Raw genomic sequence first — 18932 nt, 5'->3', positions numbered from 1 at the left:
GCATCCTCCTCCTCCTCCTTACTTACCTGTAACTTCTCATTCCAACATCGAGAATTGTTAGCCCATACTCCCATGGGAAACCACATCATCAGCTAGGGTGGAGTGCTTTTTGTTTTTGTTCTTATGGGCTCCACTCATTTCCAATTTCCAGATTATGCTTTACCTATTCATTTTTACCCCTCACCGACTCCTGGCAACCATTACTTTGTTTACCTTCTGTATAAGTCTTCCTTTTCCAGAATGCCATATCATTGGAATCATACTGCATGTGTCTTTTTTCAGACTGACTTCTTTCACCTAGCAATATGTCTGTGTCTTTTTGTGGGTAGATAATTTCCTTTTATTCCTGAATAAGAGTCCATTGTATAAAAGCATCTGTTTCTTTGTTGACTCACCTATTGAAAGCCCCCTCTACTGGAAGCCTTCTGTGATGTCACAAGGCTGGACCCTTACTCTGAATTCCAGAGGAATTGTCCCTCTGGAATTCCTTGTCCCAGGAATCCACACTGTTTTACTCTATTGTGTGGCTTTACTTCCCTGTCTGTCTCTCTTTGAGACTAGGATCTCCTTGAGGACAGAAACCATGACTAGTTCATTTCCATCAGTGTCCAGCACAAGGCCTGAGATGGAGAAAATGTTTGTTGAATGAATAAACAATGTCCTGGGCATGAAAAAAATCTACAGAGCTGGCAGGGTGGTGGGGGGTGGGGGGGGACCAGATTTTGAGCAGGAGGAGTCTCAGGAAAAAGGTTAATGTTTGGAGGAGAGTCTAAGATCCAGGGTTGTGAGGAATGAGATTTGAGGGGAGGGATCTGAATGGAGATATGGATAGGAAAAAGGAAAATGAAACAGTAGACACTTTATGAATATTCATTTAACCCCCACAACCCTATGAGTCCCTTGGACTGCAAGGAAATCCAACCAGTCCTGAATATTCATTGGCAGGACTGATGCTGAAGCTGAAACTCCAATACTTTGGCCACCTGATTTGAAGAACTGACTCATTGGAAAAGACCCTGATGCTGGGAAAAATTGAGGGCAAGAGGACAGTTTAAGTGTTCACGGTGAGCTGTTCCTGCGATTGTCATTATGAGTCACTGGCATGGGGATTTGGTGGGGTTGAGACGGGGGGGTGGGGCAGGTTGAGGAGTCCTTGAAGTCTCCCTTGGACCTTACACCAACCTAGACCCGAGGTCCAGGCAATTGGAAAGGAGAGGCGCATCACCCGCGTAGGTGCAGGACCCGTTGCCATGGGAACATACGGGGAGGCCTCGGGGAGGGCGCATGCGCGAATCGGGGACAGGTTGTGGAACCGGTGAAAGGTGACGTAAAAGCGCACGGGGTGGGGCGCGGGGCTGGGAACGTCAAAGCCCTGCGTCCTCCGGCACCCAGAGCGGAGGAGAGGCGCGCGCGCGCGCGCCGCGGCGGTGACGGCAGCGGCGGCCACAGCCCAGCCGAACCGGGACGGGGCAGCGGGACGCTGACGTACAAAGCAACGTGAGTGAGGTGCGAGGGCGGCACCCGCGCCGGGGAAGCCCAGCTCCGCGCGAACCGCGGCGGACCAGACCCAGCTCTCAGGCTGCCGAAGCCCCGCCCCTTAGGCTTGAGGACTAATCGGATTGAAAGCGCGCCGGCCCCGGGCCGCGAACTCTCCAATTGTGGAGGGTGTCGGCCACCGCCCAATCCGAAGCAGACAGGTGCGAGGTCCGGAAGGCGGAGGCCAATCAGCAGCGGTTGCGGCCTGTTGGGGCCGGTCTCTGCCAATAAGGAGGGCCGAGTGACATCTCCCCGCGCCAATCGGGAGTGAAGGATCTTTCGTGCCCGCCCGCCCTTCCGGCCCGAGCTCTATTTACTAGGGGCGTGCTGCCGGCCTGCCAATCAGAACGCGGCTCAGAGGCCAGGCAGCCAACCCGGGAGGAGCGGCCGGCCGGCGTCCGCCGCACCCAGGAGTTGGGGATGTCCTACAAGCCCATCGCCCCCGCCCCCAGCAGCACCCCCGGCTCCAGCACGCCTGGGCCCGGCACCCCGGTCCCGACAGGTGAGGACCCAGCTCCATCCCTGCTTGCCTGCCCGGGCAGTCAAGGTCTCCGAAGAGAAGACGGCCCGAGTTCTGCAGTGTGCTAGGCCCGCCGCCTGTCCTCGCCGAGCCTCAGTTTGCTGGCCTGTAAAGTGGGCGTGGTCGCGTAAGGGTTGTTGGCTGAGCGCAGCGGGAGGGGGCTTGTCCTGAAGTTTAGCGGCCTGGAATGGAGCGTGCCTTTGGAGGGAATCGGGGCGAATCTAGTCCGAGGCTTGGAGCGCCGGGAGGAGGCGCTCCTGACCCGCTCTGACCGCTTACTCGCTCCTCTTGCAGCTGGAAGTGTCCCATCACCATCGGGCTCTGTGCCGGGAGCCGCTGCCCCTTTCAGACCACTGTTTAATGACTTTGGACCTCCCTCCATGGGCTATGTGCAGGTGAGTGGAGCTGAGGGATTGCCTGTGGGATAAGGACTGGAGGTGCCCTGTTGGCCTGAACTCACTGCCCTGTTCTCTTTTGACTTAGGCAATGAAACCACCTGGCGCCCAGGGCTCCCAGAGCACTTACACCGACCTGCTATCTGTCATAGAAGAGATGGGCAAAGAGATCCGGCCCACCTATGCTGGCAGCAAGAGCGCCATGGAGCGCCTGAAGAGAGGTGAGTGAGACCAGGAGACAAACACTGAGCAACCCTTCACAAGGTAGGGAAGGAAAGACTTGGAGGCCGCCTGAGCCAAGCCTAGACGAGGGCCAGGATCACTATCCAGAGAGGCGTTGGAACTGAACTGAAATTGAGTCAGTTTCTAAGGAAGGACAGGGAATTTGTATTTCAGTCAGTCAGTTCAGCCACTCAGTTGTGTCCAACTCTTTGAGACCCCATGGATGCAGCACACCAGGCCTCCCTGTCCATCACCAACTCCCGGAGTTTACTCAAACTCATGTCCATTGAGTTGGTGATGCCATCCAATGCTGTATTTCAGCGGGGTAGATTTGCTGGTTAATGTCTAAACCTCTGATATCATCGAGTCCCTCATTAGATTATAGTCCCTTTCACTGAAGGGAAAGGGGGTGTGAGGGAGGGGTCTTCCTCTGGAGGGCAGACCTGGGACTGTGGAGGGTCGCTGAGATCCTGTATGTTACTTGCCCATGCCCACCCCAGGCATCATCCATGCCCGGGCCCTCGTCAGAGAGTGCCTGGCAGAGACAGAGCGGAACGCCCGCACGTAACAGGACTCGACTCCACCTCAGCTTCTGGACCTTTCCTGGCCACTGCAGAGCACCTGCTTCTCCCTGGCCTTCACCCCAAGTTGCACTTCCCGTCCTGGGCTTCCTGTCCTGTGTCCTTTGGTGGGTCCCCTCCAGGAACCAGTGAGGTGGCTCTTAACTCCAGTCGGCAGCACTAACTGGAAACCCCGAAAGAGTTAGCAGCGAGGTCACTGTGAGTCTCACCCATGACCTGCCAACAGTGTTGATCCAACTGGAGCTGCCTCCTTTCTGTGGCCCCCACCGCTCAGCACTTACCCAGGACTTTTATCCACTTTGCCCAGACCCCTTCTCCCCAAGCAGGGCCTCAGAAGGCCCATGGCCTCCCTGCCTTTTCTCCTGGGCCATAACAACTCTTTTCTCAGTGTGTCTTTTGCTAAATACGCCCTTTTTATATAAATAAAATATAATTTGGAGTTGTTCTCTCAGCTAGTAGTCTTTTTTATTTTATTTTATTTATTTTTATCCGTGCACTGCGGACCCGTGCCCCTGCACTGGAAGCATGGCATCTTAACCACTGGCCCACCAGAGAAGCCCACACAGTTCATAGTTTCTCTGAGCCTGGTGCCTCTGCTAAGCCTGGGCGGGCCACGAAGAAAGGGAAAGAGGAGACTCGGAGTGAGATGGTTGGGTACAGTGAGTGGGAGGGAGGCCCACCAAGCCTAGCTTTGCCTTGCCTCCACAGCCCATTGACCTTGAGTGGGACCCTGCCCTTCCCTGGCCCTCGGCCTGCCAGCTGTTTGTGGAAAGAGTTGAACTCCAATAGCTGAGTGCCCTGCCCTCCTTCACAAGATGCCACCAGGGGGCAGCACAAAGCCTGGGCTGCTTCCACAGCTGGAGGGCTCTGTCTCCAGCCTGAACCTAGAGGGTTCTTTCTCTGGACTAAAGGTGCCTGGAGGGTGGAAATGCCAGTTCACTTAAGCCCCACCCTCGCATGCCTTAACACCCTAACATCCTAAGCTTGGAATCAGCCCTGGGGCTCGGAATACACCCTATCTCTGAGTCCTAAGAGGAAGGAAAAGGAGCCGAGCTGCTTCCCCACCCCCGGGACGGGTGAGACCCTGCGCGGTGCCGCCTTGCACCGTCCCAGTGCCCTCTAGCCAACTGGGTGCGGTCCCAAGAGCCCAGCCCTAGGCCCTGGCAGCCTTTGCCCACGGTCTGGGCGCTATTGGCCAGACCTGTGAACCCGGAAGACACAGGTGGGGAAAGCTCTGGGGCCCTGTTCCGGGAGGAGCCTCAAGACTGGAAGTGAAAGTGACTGCAGCCCTCTGAATGACCTGGCGGTCTGGGACACCGGAACCCCACCGGCTAGGCCAGTGATGTCAGAGACCAGCCGCTGGCTAGACTTGGGACGGGAAGGCGTTTCCCCCACCCTGGGCCCCGGATTCCCAGGGCCCGGGAAGTTGGGGCTGGGACTCTTGTCATATTTCCATAGCACACTGGAGGGCCGGGCCAGGGTGGAGGAAGGATCCCAGGGTGTCTGGGGATCCCAAAGAACACGGCCGGACTACGCAGCGCCAGCATTTGGAGAAGGGCCTCTTCCCCCGCCGCCGTGGGGAAGGAAGGAAGGTTGAGGCCGCCCTCCGCCACCGCGGGCGGGGCTGCCCGGACCCCGCCGGGGTGGGTAGGCCGCGCGCCCAGGAAGGGGGCGGGGCGGCCGCAGTGACGCGGCGGGCGGCGGGGAGGGACCGGAGGGGTGCCGGCGGGCAGACCGGGAGGAAGGTCGGGGCCATGGGCCCGCGCTGCGCCTCCAGAGGGTCCGGCCACTGCTGGAATCCGCGGCCGGGGCTGGAGTCGCTTGGGGCTCCGACCCGCGGCCCGTCGGCCCCCGCCCGTACCGAGTGAGGGGCGTCCACCCTAGACTAGAGGTGAGCCGGGACGTTGGCGGGCGGGCCGATCGAGAGCACGGCGGGCGACGGGGACGCCGGGGAGCAGAGGGAAGTGGGGGCAACGGGGCCTCTCGCTTGCTCAGTGGGTGCGAGGTGGGGGTACGGCGGCAGCGAAGTCGGGGCGCAGGTGGACGGAGCAGCTTGCCGGGCGGGGGCCCGTAGGGTACTTCTAGCCTGAGCCTGAAGAGTGGTCAGCCCTGGAGAAGGAGGATGAGGCAGCTGCATAGACGAGTGCCGGGGGTCCAGGAACGATGCGGGGAAGGGGGAGTTGGGGACTTGGCTGCCCGCCAGGGTGGGGAAGACAGGTCTCGGGGCGAAAGTGTTATCTAGTCTTTGAAGGTAGTTTCGGGTGCAGGGGGAGGGGGGCGCCCGGGGCTGCTCCGCGGAGAGACACGCGGGGGACAAGGTTCTAAGTGGACGTCCAGGAGTGGGGACACGGACCGACTCGGGGAAAGGGATGCAGGGGGCGGGCCCCGAGGGGCCGGTGGTGGAAGGCGGCCCGGAAGGAGGGGCCCCGGGGTTCCCAGGGGCGGGTCCCCAAAGGATGCTGTTCCGAGGGGCTTAGGACGCCGCCGCGGCCGGAGAGGCGAGGCTGGCCCGCCAGCCCGCCGGCCACCTCCCGCGGCTCCTGGGGGCCCGCGTCAGCGCGCGGTTGCCATGGCGATGGGCGGGCGGGGGGCGGGGGCTGCGAGGAAAAGAGGTCAGCGCTCAGCCTCTCGGCGGCTCCCGGCCCCCCGCGGCGCTGGCTGCAGAGCTGGGCTCGCCGCTGCCTGCCCTGTGGCGAGCCCGGGCATGGGGTCCCTGCGCCTGAGCCCCTCGGCCCGCGCGCAGGGCTCGGGGCCGCGCGCCGCCGCCCCGCACTGACGGCCGCGCGGTGCCCTGCGCCAGGAGCCGCGGAGGCCGCGCGCGGCCGGCCGAGCGCTTTCAGGATGCTCATCAAGGAATACCACATCCTGCTGCCCATGAGCCTGGACGAATACCAGGTGGCCCAGCTCTACATGATCCAGGTGAGGGCGGTGGCAAGTAGGAGGCCGAGGAGGGGATGGGAACATGCTTCATGTTGGGTGTCCGCAGGAGCGCGCAGGCCACACCTGGGATAAGGGGCCGGGCTCAGCTCAATCCCCTGCCAGTCCAGCCCCGAGGCTTAGGAGGGCTCAGGCCAGAGCAGAAGAGAACGCGTCCCCAGTCGGATGTGGGGGAGGGGTGGGGTGATTAAGGACCGTGCGAAGAGGGACGGAAGGGCCTGGTGGTGCCTCCCTGAGTGCCCAGCCCCTGCTGAACGCTCAGCCCCTATCTGATCTCCTTTAATCCTCCTTAGAATCCGTAATCCTCAGGGGGTAGGGAGAGAAGCGCATGAGGAGACAAGAGTGGGGGGCAGAAAGTGAGGAGGGGTCCCAGGGGGTAGAGAAAGACTAGGAGAGGTTTCCCAGAGGGTGAAGGAACCTGGCCACCCCCAAAGGTCAGGGAGATGGGCTGAGGCTCAGGGGCGGAGGCTGTCAGAGGAGCAGGCAGGGACCCCAGAGGGTGAGATCTGGGCTGAGAGGAAGCATGCAGGGAGTCAGGCTTGGGATGACAAGCTTGAGCCAAGGCAGGTGCCCAGGGACGGGAGGAGGCCGGTGCCCATTTCAGAGGCGTCCCCTGAAATGTGGGACCAGAATCTGAACAGGCAAGAGGGCTGGGATCTGGCCTCAGAGGGTTGGGTGGGCCATGTTCAAACTCCTGAGCTACATAAGGACAGGATCTGAGTGCTCTCCAACTAGGAGGGGTGTGGCAGGAGCTGGTATTGGGGTCCTAGAAAGGCGGGTATCCCTTTTACTCTCCTGATTCTTCCAGCCTGCCCACCCTGGCCCCTTGCTGGCAGGGCATGCAGCTTGTCCCCCTCAGGAGCTTACACGGGCTCTCTCTCTGCTTGAAACACACCCCCCCACCCCATATCTGCCCCGCACCCTCCTTTTCCCCCCAAGTCATCTTTAAATCATGGTCATGTTATCTTTTCAGTGAGGCCTTTCCTGACCATCCTATCAATACTGCAACCCCCAACTCTATCCACCTAACCCTAGTCTATGCTTTCTTTTTACCACAGCACTTAGGACCCTCTAAGATGCTTTTTTTCTGTTTTCTGTCTACTGTGTCTCCTTCCGCTGGAGCGTACAGTTCCACAAGGGCAGGCAGGGGTCTTTACTCTGTACATCACCAGATCCCAATGAATATAAGCCCGGACAGTGCCTGGAATAGAGCAGACAGCAAATACTTGAATGACTGAACAAGTCCCGGCTTGCAGAACCCCAGAGGGGACTGGTCAGAGGCTATAATCCTGACCCCAGTAGCTATAGGGGAGCAGGTGGAATTTCAGAGAGCTAGAAAGGCTGGGACTCAGGCCTCAGAGGTGCGCTGGGGATGAGGCCTAACTGGGGAGCCCGTCCCAGGAATGGAGTTAGGACTGAGGTGCCTATCCTCCTCTTGCCCTGGGCTGCAGAAAAAGAGCCGAGAGGAGTCGAGTGGCGAGGGCAGTGGCGTGGAGATCCTGGCCAACCGGCCCTACACGGATGGGCCGGGTGGCAGTGGACAGTACACGCACAAGGTATACCACGTGGGCTCCCACATCCCAGGCTGGTTCCGGGCACTGCTGCCCAAGGCCGCCCTTCAGGTGGAGGAGGAATCCTGGAATGCTTATCCCTACACCCGAACCCGGTGAGTGGGTGGGGCAGGTCAGGGGCCAGGAGGGGAAGGGCCCTGGTGGGCCCAGCAGTGACCCTTACCCCTGCCCTCTGCCCAGGTACACCTGCCCCTTTGTGGAGAAATTCTCCATTGAAATTGAGACCTATTACCTACCCGATGGGGGGCAGCAGCCCAATGTCTTCAACCTGAGTGGGGCTGAGCGGAGACAGCGCATCTTGGGTGAGACCTACAGCCAGTAATGACCCCAAAGCCCCTCTCAGGCCACCTGCCACCTGGACAGGTGGCCTCTGACAAGTCCCAGGCTCAGTTCCTGGCCTCGGCTTTCTGTGCGTGAAAAGCTGCCCTCCCAATCCCAAGGTGGGGGAGGAGTAGCAGGGGCTGGAGGGGGCTGCTGTTGCTCAGGGCTGCCGGAACCCCCCAGATACCATCGATATCGTGCGGGATGCTGTGGCCCCAGGCGAGTACAAAGCAGAAGAGGACCCCCGGCTGTACCGCTCGGCCAAGACAGGCCGAGGACCGCTGGGTGATGACTGGGCGCGCACAGCAGCCCAGACCGGGCCCCTCATGTGCGCCTACAAGCTGTGCAAGGTCGAGTTCCGCTACTGGGGCATGCAGGCCAAGATCGAGCAGTTCATCCACGATGTTGGTGAGCACCCTGTCCTGGGAGGTTCCACTTAGCATGCACTAGGCCACATGTTTGAGCCAGGGATGCTCCCAGTCTGCCGGGGACACAGAAACATAAAGCCATCCTTTCCATTTGATAGGGTGGGTGCTGGGGCAGAGGGGAGCATCGCAGCCTAGCTGGGGTTGGGGAAGCCTGCCTTGAGGTACAGGGAAGAGTCAGAAGGGCAAGAAGCTGGCAACATGATCTCTGAGGTTCATGCCAGTTCACTCAGAGATGCAGCTGCTCGTCCATTAAAATTCTAAGACGCCAATGTTCTGTGGGTCAAGCGAGGCTTAGAGACTCTCAGGAGGGTCACCAGCTGTAACTGGCAACACGCTGTGGAGTGCAGGCCGAAGCTGGGTTCTGTCAGAGTCCCTCCCACCCCAGCTCTGAGTTCCATCCTCCTGCTCTGGTCTCCAGCAAGCCCTAGGTCATACTCCTGTGGCTTAGCCCTGCCCCACCTCCCAGGTCTGACGCTGGGCTCCCCGAAGGAAGAAGGATGGGGGCCCTCAGGGGCCTGGGATCCACTCCGCCACAGCTCTCATGGAATCTCCTCTCCCCAGGGAGCTGCTTCCTTAATTGTCCCTTTTGGAAATGAGGAAAAGGTTGGGCCTGATAGCAAAAGCTGATATTGATCACAAGAGCCAAATCCTCTGCTAATCACTTCCCATACAAGATATCTTTCACATCCCCCACACCCCTCAAGGTAAAGACTATTATGATTCCAGACGAGGAAATTTAGCTCAGAGAGTAGTAATACAGGCTCTTTATCCTAAATTTGGAAAAAGTCCAAAAAGCACAAATAAGAAGATTGGGGACCTCCCTGGAGGTCCAGTGGTTAAGACTCTGCACTTCCTATGCAGGAGGCGTGGGTTTGATCCCTGATCAGGGAACTAAGATCCCACATACCATTGAAGAAGGAAATGGCAACCTACTCCAGAATTCCTGCCTGGAGAATTCCATGGACAGAGGAGCCTGATGGGCTACAGTCCACGGGGTCACAAAAAGTCGGACACGACTGAGTGACTAACTTTCACTTTCACTTTCACCATGTGATACAGCCAAAAAAAGAAAATGAAAATCACCCACATATAACCATTATTAAGATTCTAATGCATTTCCTTCTAGAAGTTTATAATTCAATCATTATTACTTTGTTTCCTACATACTGAGGTTTCTAACTTTATTCCTCTGCTTAAGATGAAAATATCCCAGAATGGGTATCGTGTTTTTGCTTCATTAAGTGCCAACACTTCCATTAACTATTAACACCTTCATTAACCATCAACAATTTCATTAACTGTTAACGCCTTAATTGTTGACTCCTCTGATGAAGTCAGCAGGAAGCCAGCTGAAAGAGCAAGAACAAACATTGCTCCCAGCTTCCTGAGGTGTCGGGGTGAGCTCGGAGCTAAGAGTTGGGGTGTCTGGAGGGATAAAAGAGGCTGTGGGTAGGACAGAAAGAAAAATGCCCCACTTCCCACTGCCATCTCCTGGACCGCACTCAGCCTTCCCTACTTTGTGGCTCTGGGTGGGTGGTGTGCCCAAGGGAGCCATTACCCTAATTCAAGGGAATTCAAGGGCTTGATATGCAGGGCAGGGAAACTGGGGGTGGGGAGGGCACAGCTTTGATGTCTGGGCACCTACAGGTCTGCGCCGGGTGATGCTGCGGGCCCACCGACAGGCCTGGTGCTGGCAGGACGAGTGGACAGAGCTGAGCATGGCTGACATCCGGGCACTGGAGGAGGAGACTGCCCGCATGCTGGCACAGCGCATGGCCAAGTGCAACACAGGCAGCGAGGGCCCCGAGGCCCAGCCCCCGGGGAAGCCCGGCTCTGAGGTCCGCGCCGGGGCCAGCCACGCCGGCACCCCCGATGGGCCCGAGCCTCCCCCGGGCCCCGATGCCTCGCCCGATGCCAGCTTCAGCAAGCAGTGGTCTTCATCCTCCCGTTCCTCCTATTCGTCCCAGCATGGGGGTGAGGCTGGGGCCTGGGAACCGGTGGTGGGGTGTCGGGGAGTGTGGCCCTTGGCTGGACGCCCAGGCTGAGGCCCGTGTGGCCCTGCAGGGGGCGTGTCTCCCCAGACTTTGTCTGAGTGGCGCATGCAGAACATCGCCCGGGACTCTGAGAACAGCTCCGAGGAGGAGTTTTTTGATGCCCACGGTCAGCACCCCAGCCCTGCCGGGGGCGGGGGGGCCCTGAGCAGTGCCTACCCCCCCATGACACAGTCCCTGGTCCCTTCAGAAGGCTTCTCGGACAGTGACGAAGTCTTCCCCAAGGAGATGACCAAGTGGAACTCCAATGACTTCATCGACGCCTTTGCCTCCCCCATGGAGGCTGAGGGGACACCAGGTAAGTGTCCCCTATCCCTTCACCGGCCACCCGCACCCCCTAAGTGGTGGGGACTCAGAGAACTACTCATTCCTAAATGTAATGGGGTCCTAAGATGAATGGCAACCCAGAAAGGGTGCTCTTTAAATACACAGATGAATGATGAGTGGATAATGGGTGGATGGATGGATGGATGGATGGTTGGAATGTAAACAGACATAGAACGAAGAATGGAGGAATTCATTTGGAGGCCGGGAAGTCTTCATGCAGGAGGTGAGGTCTAAACCAGATTTTGAAGGATTAGACCAGCTCTGTCCAAAAGAACTTTCTGAGATGATGGAAAGGTACTCGTCACTAGCCACATGTGACTCTCAAGTTCTTGAAATGTGGTGAGTGTGACTGGGAACCTGAATTTTGCACAGTAATTTAATTCACTTCAACTTAAACAGGCACATGGGACAGGGCAGGATTAGAAGGAATCTTCCAGGCAAACGGGCATTGTGGGGAGAGGCGTCTCTGGGAACAGCAGGGACTGGCTGGCCTGTGCAAAGGTCTAGAAGTGTGAAATGACCTGGGGGAGTTGGGTGAGAGGGGCAGGTCCGAGGGAGATGGGGGCAGGGGGGAGTGCCCAGGCAGACAGCGAGTGGGGGCATCTGGACTGCCAGGTGAGGGCATCCCCACAGAGCCCTCAGTCTCTCTTCCTGGCTCTCCCCCTCCCATAGACCCTGGAACCGAGGGCACCAAAGACCCAGGGGACGGGGCCCGGGCACCCAGGGACTCGGAAGTGAGTATTGCCAGCCACCCTGTGCCTCAGTTCTGCCTGGCCACCCACCAGCCACCAGTCTGATGTCGCTGGCGTCGCACTGTGCCCCCTGCAGGGCCCAGATGGAGACAGTGCCGGGGAGCTGGGGGCAGAGACGTGCGCGGTCCACGCCCTCTTCCTCGTCCTGCACAGTGGCAGCATCCTAGACTCGGGCCCGGGAGATGCCGACTCCAAGCGGGCAGATGTGCAGACGCTGAGCCTAGCCTTCGAGGCCGTCACCCGCGTCCACTTTCCCGAGGCCCTGGGCCATGTGGCGCTGCGCCTGGTTCCCTGCCCACCCATCTGCGCTGCTGCCTATGCCCTCGTCTCCAAGTACTGATCTGGGGGGTGGAAGTGGGGGGGGGTGGACACACAGGGTCCCCGAGGTGTGGACAGCCACCTGGAGGCTCCTGGAACCAGAGAGGCCCCCATGGGGTGGGGGTGGGGGGGCGGAGAGGGAAGAGGCCAGGAAGCTAGACACCTAGGCCAGTCACCCGCCCAGCTGGCCTGTTTCTAGTCTATGGCTCCATCACAGAGCCCTCTGGGATACTGGTGGTCCCCACAAAGCCCCTGTGGTGCTGGGACTTGCCAATAGGTCAGGGGGACTTAGAGGGGACAGGGGCGGGCCTGGAGGTGCCCACCCATCCATTCCGCCCCTCCTCCTGCAGCCTGAGCCCCTACAGCCATGATGGTGACGGCCTGTCCCGCTCCCAGGACCACATTCCCCTGGCCGCCTTGCCGCTGCTGGCCACCTCATCATCCCGATACCAGGGCGCCGTGGCCACAGTCATCGCCCGCACCAACCAGGCCTATGCGGCCTTCCTGCGCTCCTCTGAGGGTGCCGGCTTCTGCGGGCAGGTCAGGGGTTAGGGGTTGTCTGGGGGGAACTTGGCGGCCGAGCCTCCCCCACCCTCCTGCCCCTGCTCCAGCCCCTCCTGACCGCGCTGCCCTCTCCCCCAGGTGGTGCTGATCGGAGACGGTGTCGGCGGAATCCTGGGCTTTGATGCACTCTGCCACAGTGCCAGCGTGGGCACCGGGAGCCGGAGCAGCAGCCGCCGTGGAAGTATGGTCAGTGTGGCTGGACCCGCCTCCACCGGAGGAGGGGCGGGGAGACTCCCCTGCTCTAGTTCTCGGCCCCAGGAATCTGACCTCTCTCCAGCCTGTTCCCTGCTGCCTCTGTCCATCCCCTCTGGGGCTCTGCTGGCTGGCTCTAAGTCCCTGCCCAACCCCCATTCCTCCTTCCTCACTTCCAAATAAGTAGAAATCGATTGTCTCCAGTCCTAAGGATGTTTCTGTCTCCTGCTTCTTCTAGAACAATGAGCTGCTCTCCCCTGAGGCGGGCCCAACGCGGGATCCCCTGGCAGAGGGGCCTGAGGGGCTGGGCCGGGCCAGCCCAGAAACCTCTACCCTGCCCACCCAGCGCACCCCCAGTGACATGGCTGGTCCCGAGCCCGAGGGCTCTCAAAACAGGTGACATTCCCACCCCATCAACCCCAAACTGGGCTTGTGCTGGGCTGCGGAGGCAGCAGCACTGACGGCCACCTCTGCACGCAGCCTGCAGGCAGCACCCCCAGCCACCTCCTCCGGGGAGCCCCGGCGGGCGAGCACAGCCTCCTGCCCACCCACTGCCACCTCTGAGGCTCCTGACGGTGCCCCCTGTGCCGCCCGCCTTGACTTCAAGGTCTCCGGCTTCTTCCTCTTTGGCTCCCCGCTCGGCCTGGTGCTGGCTCTGCGCAAAACTGTGATGCCCACGTTGGAGGGTGAGCCCTTGGGGTGCAAGTCGGGGCATGCCTCCTCCTCCATCTGCCCCTCCCCTTAGCTCCTCCAACCTCTCCCTCTCACCGGAAATTCGAGCATTTATGCCATTCCCCACTGAAAAAATTAAGTTTCTTGGCTAGAGAAGGGGAACCTGAGGCCCAGAAAGAAGGGACTTGCCAAGGCCACGTTTCCCAGCATGCACCAGGAGGAACTCGTACGCCCAGATGCCCAGGGTCCAACAGGCCTAGGGAACGCTTCATCCCGAGCATCAGCAAATCGAAGGCTCTGATCCCTTGTTAGCCAAGAGAGCTGTCTCACTTTTAAGCGGGACCCCGGGGACCTCCCAGGGAGTACAGTCTGGGAAGCGCTGTTTCAGGGTCACCCAGCCGGTCAGGGAGCTGCTCCACACCACCCCTACCTCCCAGGATGCCCAGCTGAACCCCCTCTCTCCTTTATCTTCTGGGTACCAGTGGCCCAGATGCGGCCAGCCTGTGAGCAGATCTACAACCTCTTCCACGCGGCCGACCCCTGCGCCTCCCGCCTTGAGCCCCTGCTGGCCCCCAAGTTCCAGGCCATCGCTCCCCTGGCGGTGCCCCGCTACCAGAAGTTCCCTCTGGGAGATGGCTCGTCTCTGCTGCTGGGTATGCACCCAACCAAAATACAGGGAAGAGGAGGAGAAGGGCCCCAACAGTGAGGGATGGAGATAGACCCCCCTCCCCCAACCAAGAGGCAGTTCCTGCATCATTGGTACTCTCTCAGGTCACCACTCCCAGGACCAGGAGCCGTCGCCTGGCCCCTTGGGCAGTCTGGATCCCCAAGACCCTCTGCCCAGAAGCTGGGGGCAGTGGTGGTGACTGGGCTAAAGAAGGGAGGCAGTGACATAGAAAGCAGCAACTCACCACTGGGACGGGGGGTGAAGGGGTGCTGTATCTGTGTCTAGGGATGCACTGTGTCTCCAGGGACACTTGAGTTCACGTCCTGGTGTGGGTTGTGTACACATGCATGCAAGTGAGTACCCATCTGGCCCCATGAGACAAGCGGGCCTGGATTGGGGTGATGGTGGCAGGCATTCTGGCAGGAATGCTGCTAACAGGGGAGAATGCCCCCATCCTTCGTGTCCACCCACATGTTAGGGCAGTTCAGCCTCAGCCAAGACCTGAATAGGGAAGGCTGGCAGCAGAGATGGGGGAGGTGTGGGGCGGAGCAGTCCTGGAACCCCAGTGGGAAGACAGGAGGATGGCCTGGCCCAGCCCACCACTGAGGCTGCCCTCCACCCACAGCCGATACTCTGCAGACCCACTCAGGCCTCTTTCTGGAGGAGCTGGAGATGTTGGTGCCCTCAACACCCACGTCTGCCAGTGGTGCTTTCTGGAAAGGCAGTGAGTTGGGCGGTGAGCCACCAGCCCAGCCAACTGCCCCCAGCACCACTAGTGAGGTGGTTAAGAGTAAGTCTGGCCAGCTGCCCCACCTGGGGGTGGGGGGCGGTAGTGGTGGTGCAGATACTTGTTCCACCGCTGAAGCCCCGCAGAAACACCCTTGCCCCAGAGCCTTTGCTCTGGAAGGAGAGGGCCCAGCACCCAACTCTGGACTCCAAAGAGCAGGGCTGGTGGAAGAGAGGGAGGGAAGAGCCCTAGAGGCCAGACAGTTGGGCCTGGGGTGAGAGGCCACCCCTGACTCACTGCCCACCGCGGTCGAGCAGTCCTAGAGCGCTGGTGGGGGACCAAGCGGATTGACTACTCGCTGTACTGCCCGGAGGCGCTCACCGCCTTCCCCACCGTCACGCTGCCCCACCTCTTCCACGCCAGCTACTGGGAATCGGCCGACGTGGTGGCCTTCATCCTGCGACAGGTGGGCCCAGGGATGCGGCGGGGTGGGGATGGGGGTAGGGGGTGGAAGAGGCCCAGGATAAGGAGGAGCCGGAGCTGGGGGAGAGGCAGCCCCAGGGACCCTTCTCCACCCCCCCACACCCCCCCCCCACCCCCGCTTCATGTGGCCTCGCTGGGGCCCATCCCGCGCAGGTGATCGAGAAGGAGCGGCCACACCTGACCGAGTGCGAGGAGCCGTCCATCTACAGCCCAGCCTTCCCCAGGGAGAAGTGGCAGCGCAAACGCACCCAAGTCAAGATTCGGGTGCGTGCCCTGCCCCTAGCGACCTCAAGTCTCCCTGGGATCCCCTCCCCTAAGCCCCTCCCAGGTCCCACCTCCTCCTGCCTCAGCCCCGCCCCCGGGTACCACCAAGTCTCCTCCCCTCCCTCTTCCCCGCCCCCTCCGCCAAGTCAGGTCTCGGATTGGCGCTCGCTCGCCTCGCCCCTCTCAGCCTCGGCACCGGGTCTATATTGCCTCCGCCCCTTGGATCCACTGTCCGCACAGAGGACCCCCAGGACCTCTGATCGGGGTCAGCAGAAGCGCCCACTCCTCGGGCCTCGCCCCTCTCTCGGAGCGAGCTGGCCCGCCTCCTCCAGGCAGCTCGCACACACGTCTGGGCGCGGGTCCCCCTCACCAGCTCTTCCCGCTTCCCTGTCATCTCCTGGCCGCGGGCTCACACTGTCTCCTCCCGCCAGAACGTCACCTCCAACCACCGGGCGAGCGACACGGTGGTGTGCGAGGGCCGCCCCCAGGTGCTGAACGGGCGCTTCATGTACGGACCCTTGGATGTGGTCACGCTCACGGGAGAGAAGGTTAGGACACAGAGGCCTCAGTCCCAGGTAGACCAGCCCGCTCCTCGGGCTGACCTGGCCGCAAGCGGGAGCTCCCCGGTCCCGCCTCCTGTTCCCTGGACAGCTCCGGGTCCTGCCAGGTTGAGCCCCCAACCCCGTCCTCCTTCCCCCGCCTCAGCCCTCTTCCGCGCAGCTCCACAACGCTCAGGGCTCCCCCGTTCCTCCGCTCCGCTCAGGGGGACCCTCTGGCCCTCTCTCCCTGCTAGGTGGACATCTACATCATGACGCAGCCGCTGTCGGGCAAGTGGATCCACTTTGGCACCGAGGTCACCAACAGCTCGGGCCGTCTCACCTTCCCGGTGCCCCTAGAGCGTGCGCTGGGCGTCGGCGTTTACCCCGTGCGCATGGTGGTAAGGTGAGCGCGGGGCGGGCCCGGCCTCTGCGGGGCGGGGCTCCCGTGGGCCCCGCCCCCACGCCGCTCACACAGCAACACCCCCACCCCCGCCCCGGCCGTAGGGGCGACCACACCTACGCCGAATGCTGCCTAACGGTGGTGGCCCGCGGCACTGAGGCCGTGGTCTTCAGTATCGACGGCTCCTTCACCGCCAGTGTGTCCATCATGGGCAGCGACCCCAAGGTGCGCGCCGGCGCCGTGGACGTGGTCAGGTAGGAGCGGCTGCCGCTTCCCTTTCCCGGCTCGCTGTGAGGACTGGTCCCCACCCCTGGCTCTCGGGGCTGACCGCCGCTGCTCCCTGCAGGCACTGGCAGGACGCGGGCTACCTGATCGTGTACGTGACGGGCCGTCCTGATATGCAGAAGCACCGCGTGGTAGCCTGGCTGTCGCAGCATAACTTCCCCCACGGCGTCGTCTCCTTCTGCGATGGCCTCACTCACGACCCGCTGCGCCAGAAGGCGATGTTCCTCCAGAGCCTGGTGCAGGAGGTGTGGTGGCTGGGGAGAGCCCCCGAACCCCGCGATTGCCCCGGGAGGAGGCCCGTTTGTTACCACCTACATGGCCCCGGCTCCTAGCCTAACAGACTGCACGTCCCCGCAAGGGTCTCTACAGTCCTTGGAGCCAGCTAGGGAGATCCGGCTGGTCCCACCCCCCAGCCAGACCTGGTGATGGAGACTAAGCGGCCCCGCCCCTAACCCTTCGGTGCAGATCGCCCACCAGACCCCACCCTCTGTCTCCCGCCTCCCCCACCCCGGGGGGGCTGCTGATTGGCCTCTCCGGCCACAGGTGGAACTGAACTTCGTGGCCGGCTACGGGTCCCCCAAAGACGTGGCCGTGTATGCGGCGCTGGGCCTGCCCCCCAGCCAGACCTACATCGTGGGCCGCGCCGTGCGGAAGCTGCAGGCGCAGTGTCAGGTGAGGGCCGAGTGAAGGTGGGGCTGCGAGCCAGCTGGAGCATGGGAGCCTGAGGCTGGGCCCTGAGGACCACTCGCGTGTTAAGAAGAACCTAGGAGGGAGGCTGTGAACAGGCTGGCCGGCTTCGGGGAACTTGGGCTTCTCCTAGAATTGGGGAGGTCACGAGCAGCTGGAAGCTGCCGGACAGGCCAGAATGGGTAACTCAAGCTGGAGTATGAGCAAGACCTTGGGTGCTCGTTCCACGCTGGCATGGTTCTGGGCACAAGCCTTGACCTTTCTGAGCCTCACTTTCCTATCTGTAAAATGGAAAGGATAAACCCCCGCAGATCTCCGCGGCTGTCAGGAAGAGCCGGTGATTTACTGCATGTCAGCTGAGCACTGGGCTGGGCACAGAGCAAGTGCCTGCTAAATGTTAGCTGCTGTTACTTCCTTCCAAAACCCCATTGTACAGATGAGGAAACTCAGGACAGGCCCAGAGAGGGGCAGGCTCCCTGGCGGGGTTTGGTCAGGCTGTGCCAGCCTGGTACTGCAGCCAGCACTGCCCAGAGCCTGGGAAGGGCAGGTGAGGGCAGTGTGTGAGCCTGAGACCAGCCATCCCCTCACCCAGCCCACCTCTGCCCGCAGTTCCTGTCTGATGGCTACGTGGCCCACCTGGGCCAGCTGGAGGCCGGCTCCCACCCTCATGCCACCGCGGGACCCTCAAGGGCCGCCCTGGCCAAGAGCAGCTATGGTGGGGCTGCCCCTGTGGACTTTCTCCGGAAGCAGAGCCAGCTGCTCCGCTCGAGGGGCCCCAGCCAGGTGGAACGGGAGGGCCCAGGGACTCCACCCACCACCCTGGCGCGCGGCAAGGCGCGGAGCATCAGCCTCAAGCTGGACAGCGAAGAGTGAGGCCCCAACTGTGGCTGGGCTTGGGTTATTTATTCATACGCTTGTGGAGCCCCAGGGGCCGCCTGTGGAAGGCTGGGCCCACGCCTGCATCCGTTTGCCCTCAGGGTTAGTTCCCTTTCATGCTGGGGGACCCAGCCCTGGGGGCTGGAGGAGGGAGCAGCAAAGGTCCAGAGGCTTTTCCAGCGTGTGTAACTCCACGGAAATAAACACCGCCTGCATCCCGCCTGACTGCCCACCGGCATGGCATCACAGGGCAGCCCAGCTCACGGTTTCTAGTTCAGCAGAGATGCTGAAGGGCAAAGAGGAGCTGGGATGTGCCCAGGGTCAGGCAGCAAGTCAGAGGGCAGGGCCAAGATTGGGACCTGGAGAACCAGCCTCCCCCACCCTCCTCCCCCTCTCCACCTGAGCCAGCCTTTCAGTTCCCAGGGACCCAGACTTGGCTTCTCACTGGAACCACTGCCTGCCTGAGCTGAGACCATGAGATTGGGGGTTGGGGGGGGGGGGCGATGGGGAGGGCTGCGCTGGGAGCCCACCTCACCCGGGCACTAAGCCTCCTGGCTTGCAGTTGCTTCATCTCCCCCTTAAGACTGAAGGCTCCCAGGCACCTCGGCCCTGGCCGG

At 61.1% G+C, this 18932-nt stretch overlaps 2 protein-coding genes across 6 annotated transcripts; both read left to right on the top strand.

The window, feature by feature from the left end:
- CDK2AP2 (cyclin dependent kinase 2 associated protein 2) lies at nt 1372-3705 on the top strand. Of its 3 annotated transcripts, none has more exons than XM_018043042.1 (4): nt 1372-2038; nt 2351-2451; nt 2540-2672; nt 3174-3705. In XM_018043042.1, exons 1-4 carry the CDS (start codon nt 1957-1959, stop codon nt 3239-3241), a joined length of 384 nt encoding a protein of 127 aa, XP_017898531.1. In that variant the 5' UTR covers nt 1372-1956; the 3' UTR covers nt 3242-3705. The 3 variants fall into 3 exon arrangements, with proteins under 3 accessions (XP_017898531.1, XP_017898535.1, XP_017898534.1); XM_018043046.1 differs by having other exon boundaries at nt 1810-2183; XM_018043045.1 differs by having other exon boundaries at nt 1981-2164.
- PITPNM1 (phosphatidylinositol transfer protein membrane associated 1) lies at nt 4942-18537 on the top strand. Of its 3 annotated transcripts, XM_018043039.1 has the most exons (24): nt 4943-5145; nt 6055-6173; nt 7643-7857; nt 7943-8064; nt 8267-8491; nt 10159-10485; nt 10576-10671; nt 10753-10860; nt 11562-11623; nt 11718-11974; nt 12310-12499; nt 12602-12709; nt 12954-13111; nt 13196-13401; nt 13870-14040; nt 14680-14844; nt 15099-15247; nt 15418-15528; nt 15960-16076; nt 16322-16470; nt 16572-16721; nt 16814-16997; nt 17296-17424; nt 18049-18537. In XM_018043039.1, the coding sequence occupies exons 2-24, from the start codon at nt 6096-6098 to the stop codon at nt 18310-18312; spliced, it is 3741 nt and encodes a 1246-aa protein (XP_017898528.1). In that variant the 5' UTR covers nt 4943-5145; nt 6055-6095; the 3' UTR covers nt 18313-18537. The 3 variants fall into 3 exon arrangements, with proteins under 3 accessions (XP_017898529.1, XP_017898528.1, XP_017898530.1); XM_018043040.1 differs by lacking the exon at nt 14680-14844 and having other exon boundaries at nt 4942-5145; XM_018043041.1 differs by lacking the exons at nt 4943-5145; nt 6055-6173; nt 7643-7857; nt 7943-8064; nt 8267-8491 and adding an exon at nt 9564-9908.

This window comes from Capra hircus, chromosome 29 (genome assembly GCF_001704415.2).
Source record: "Capra hircus breed San Clemente chromosome 29, ASM170441v1, whole genome shotgun sequence".
NCBI lineage: Eukaryota > Metazoa > Chordata > Mammalia > Artiodactyla > Bovidae > Capra > Capra hircus.
Note: the sequence above shows the minus strand (reverse complement) of the source record. Positions and strands in the feature narration are given on the sequence as shown.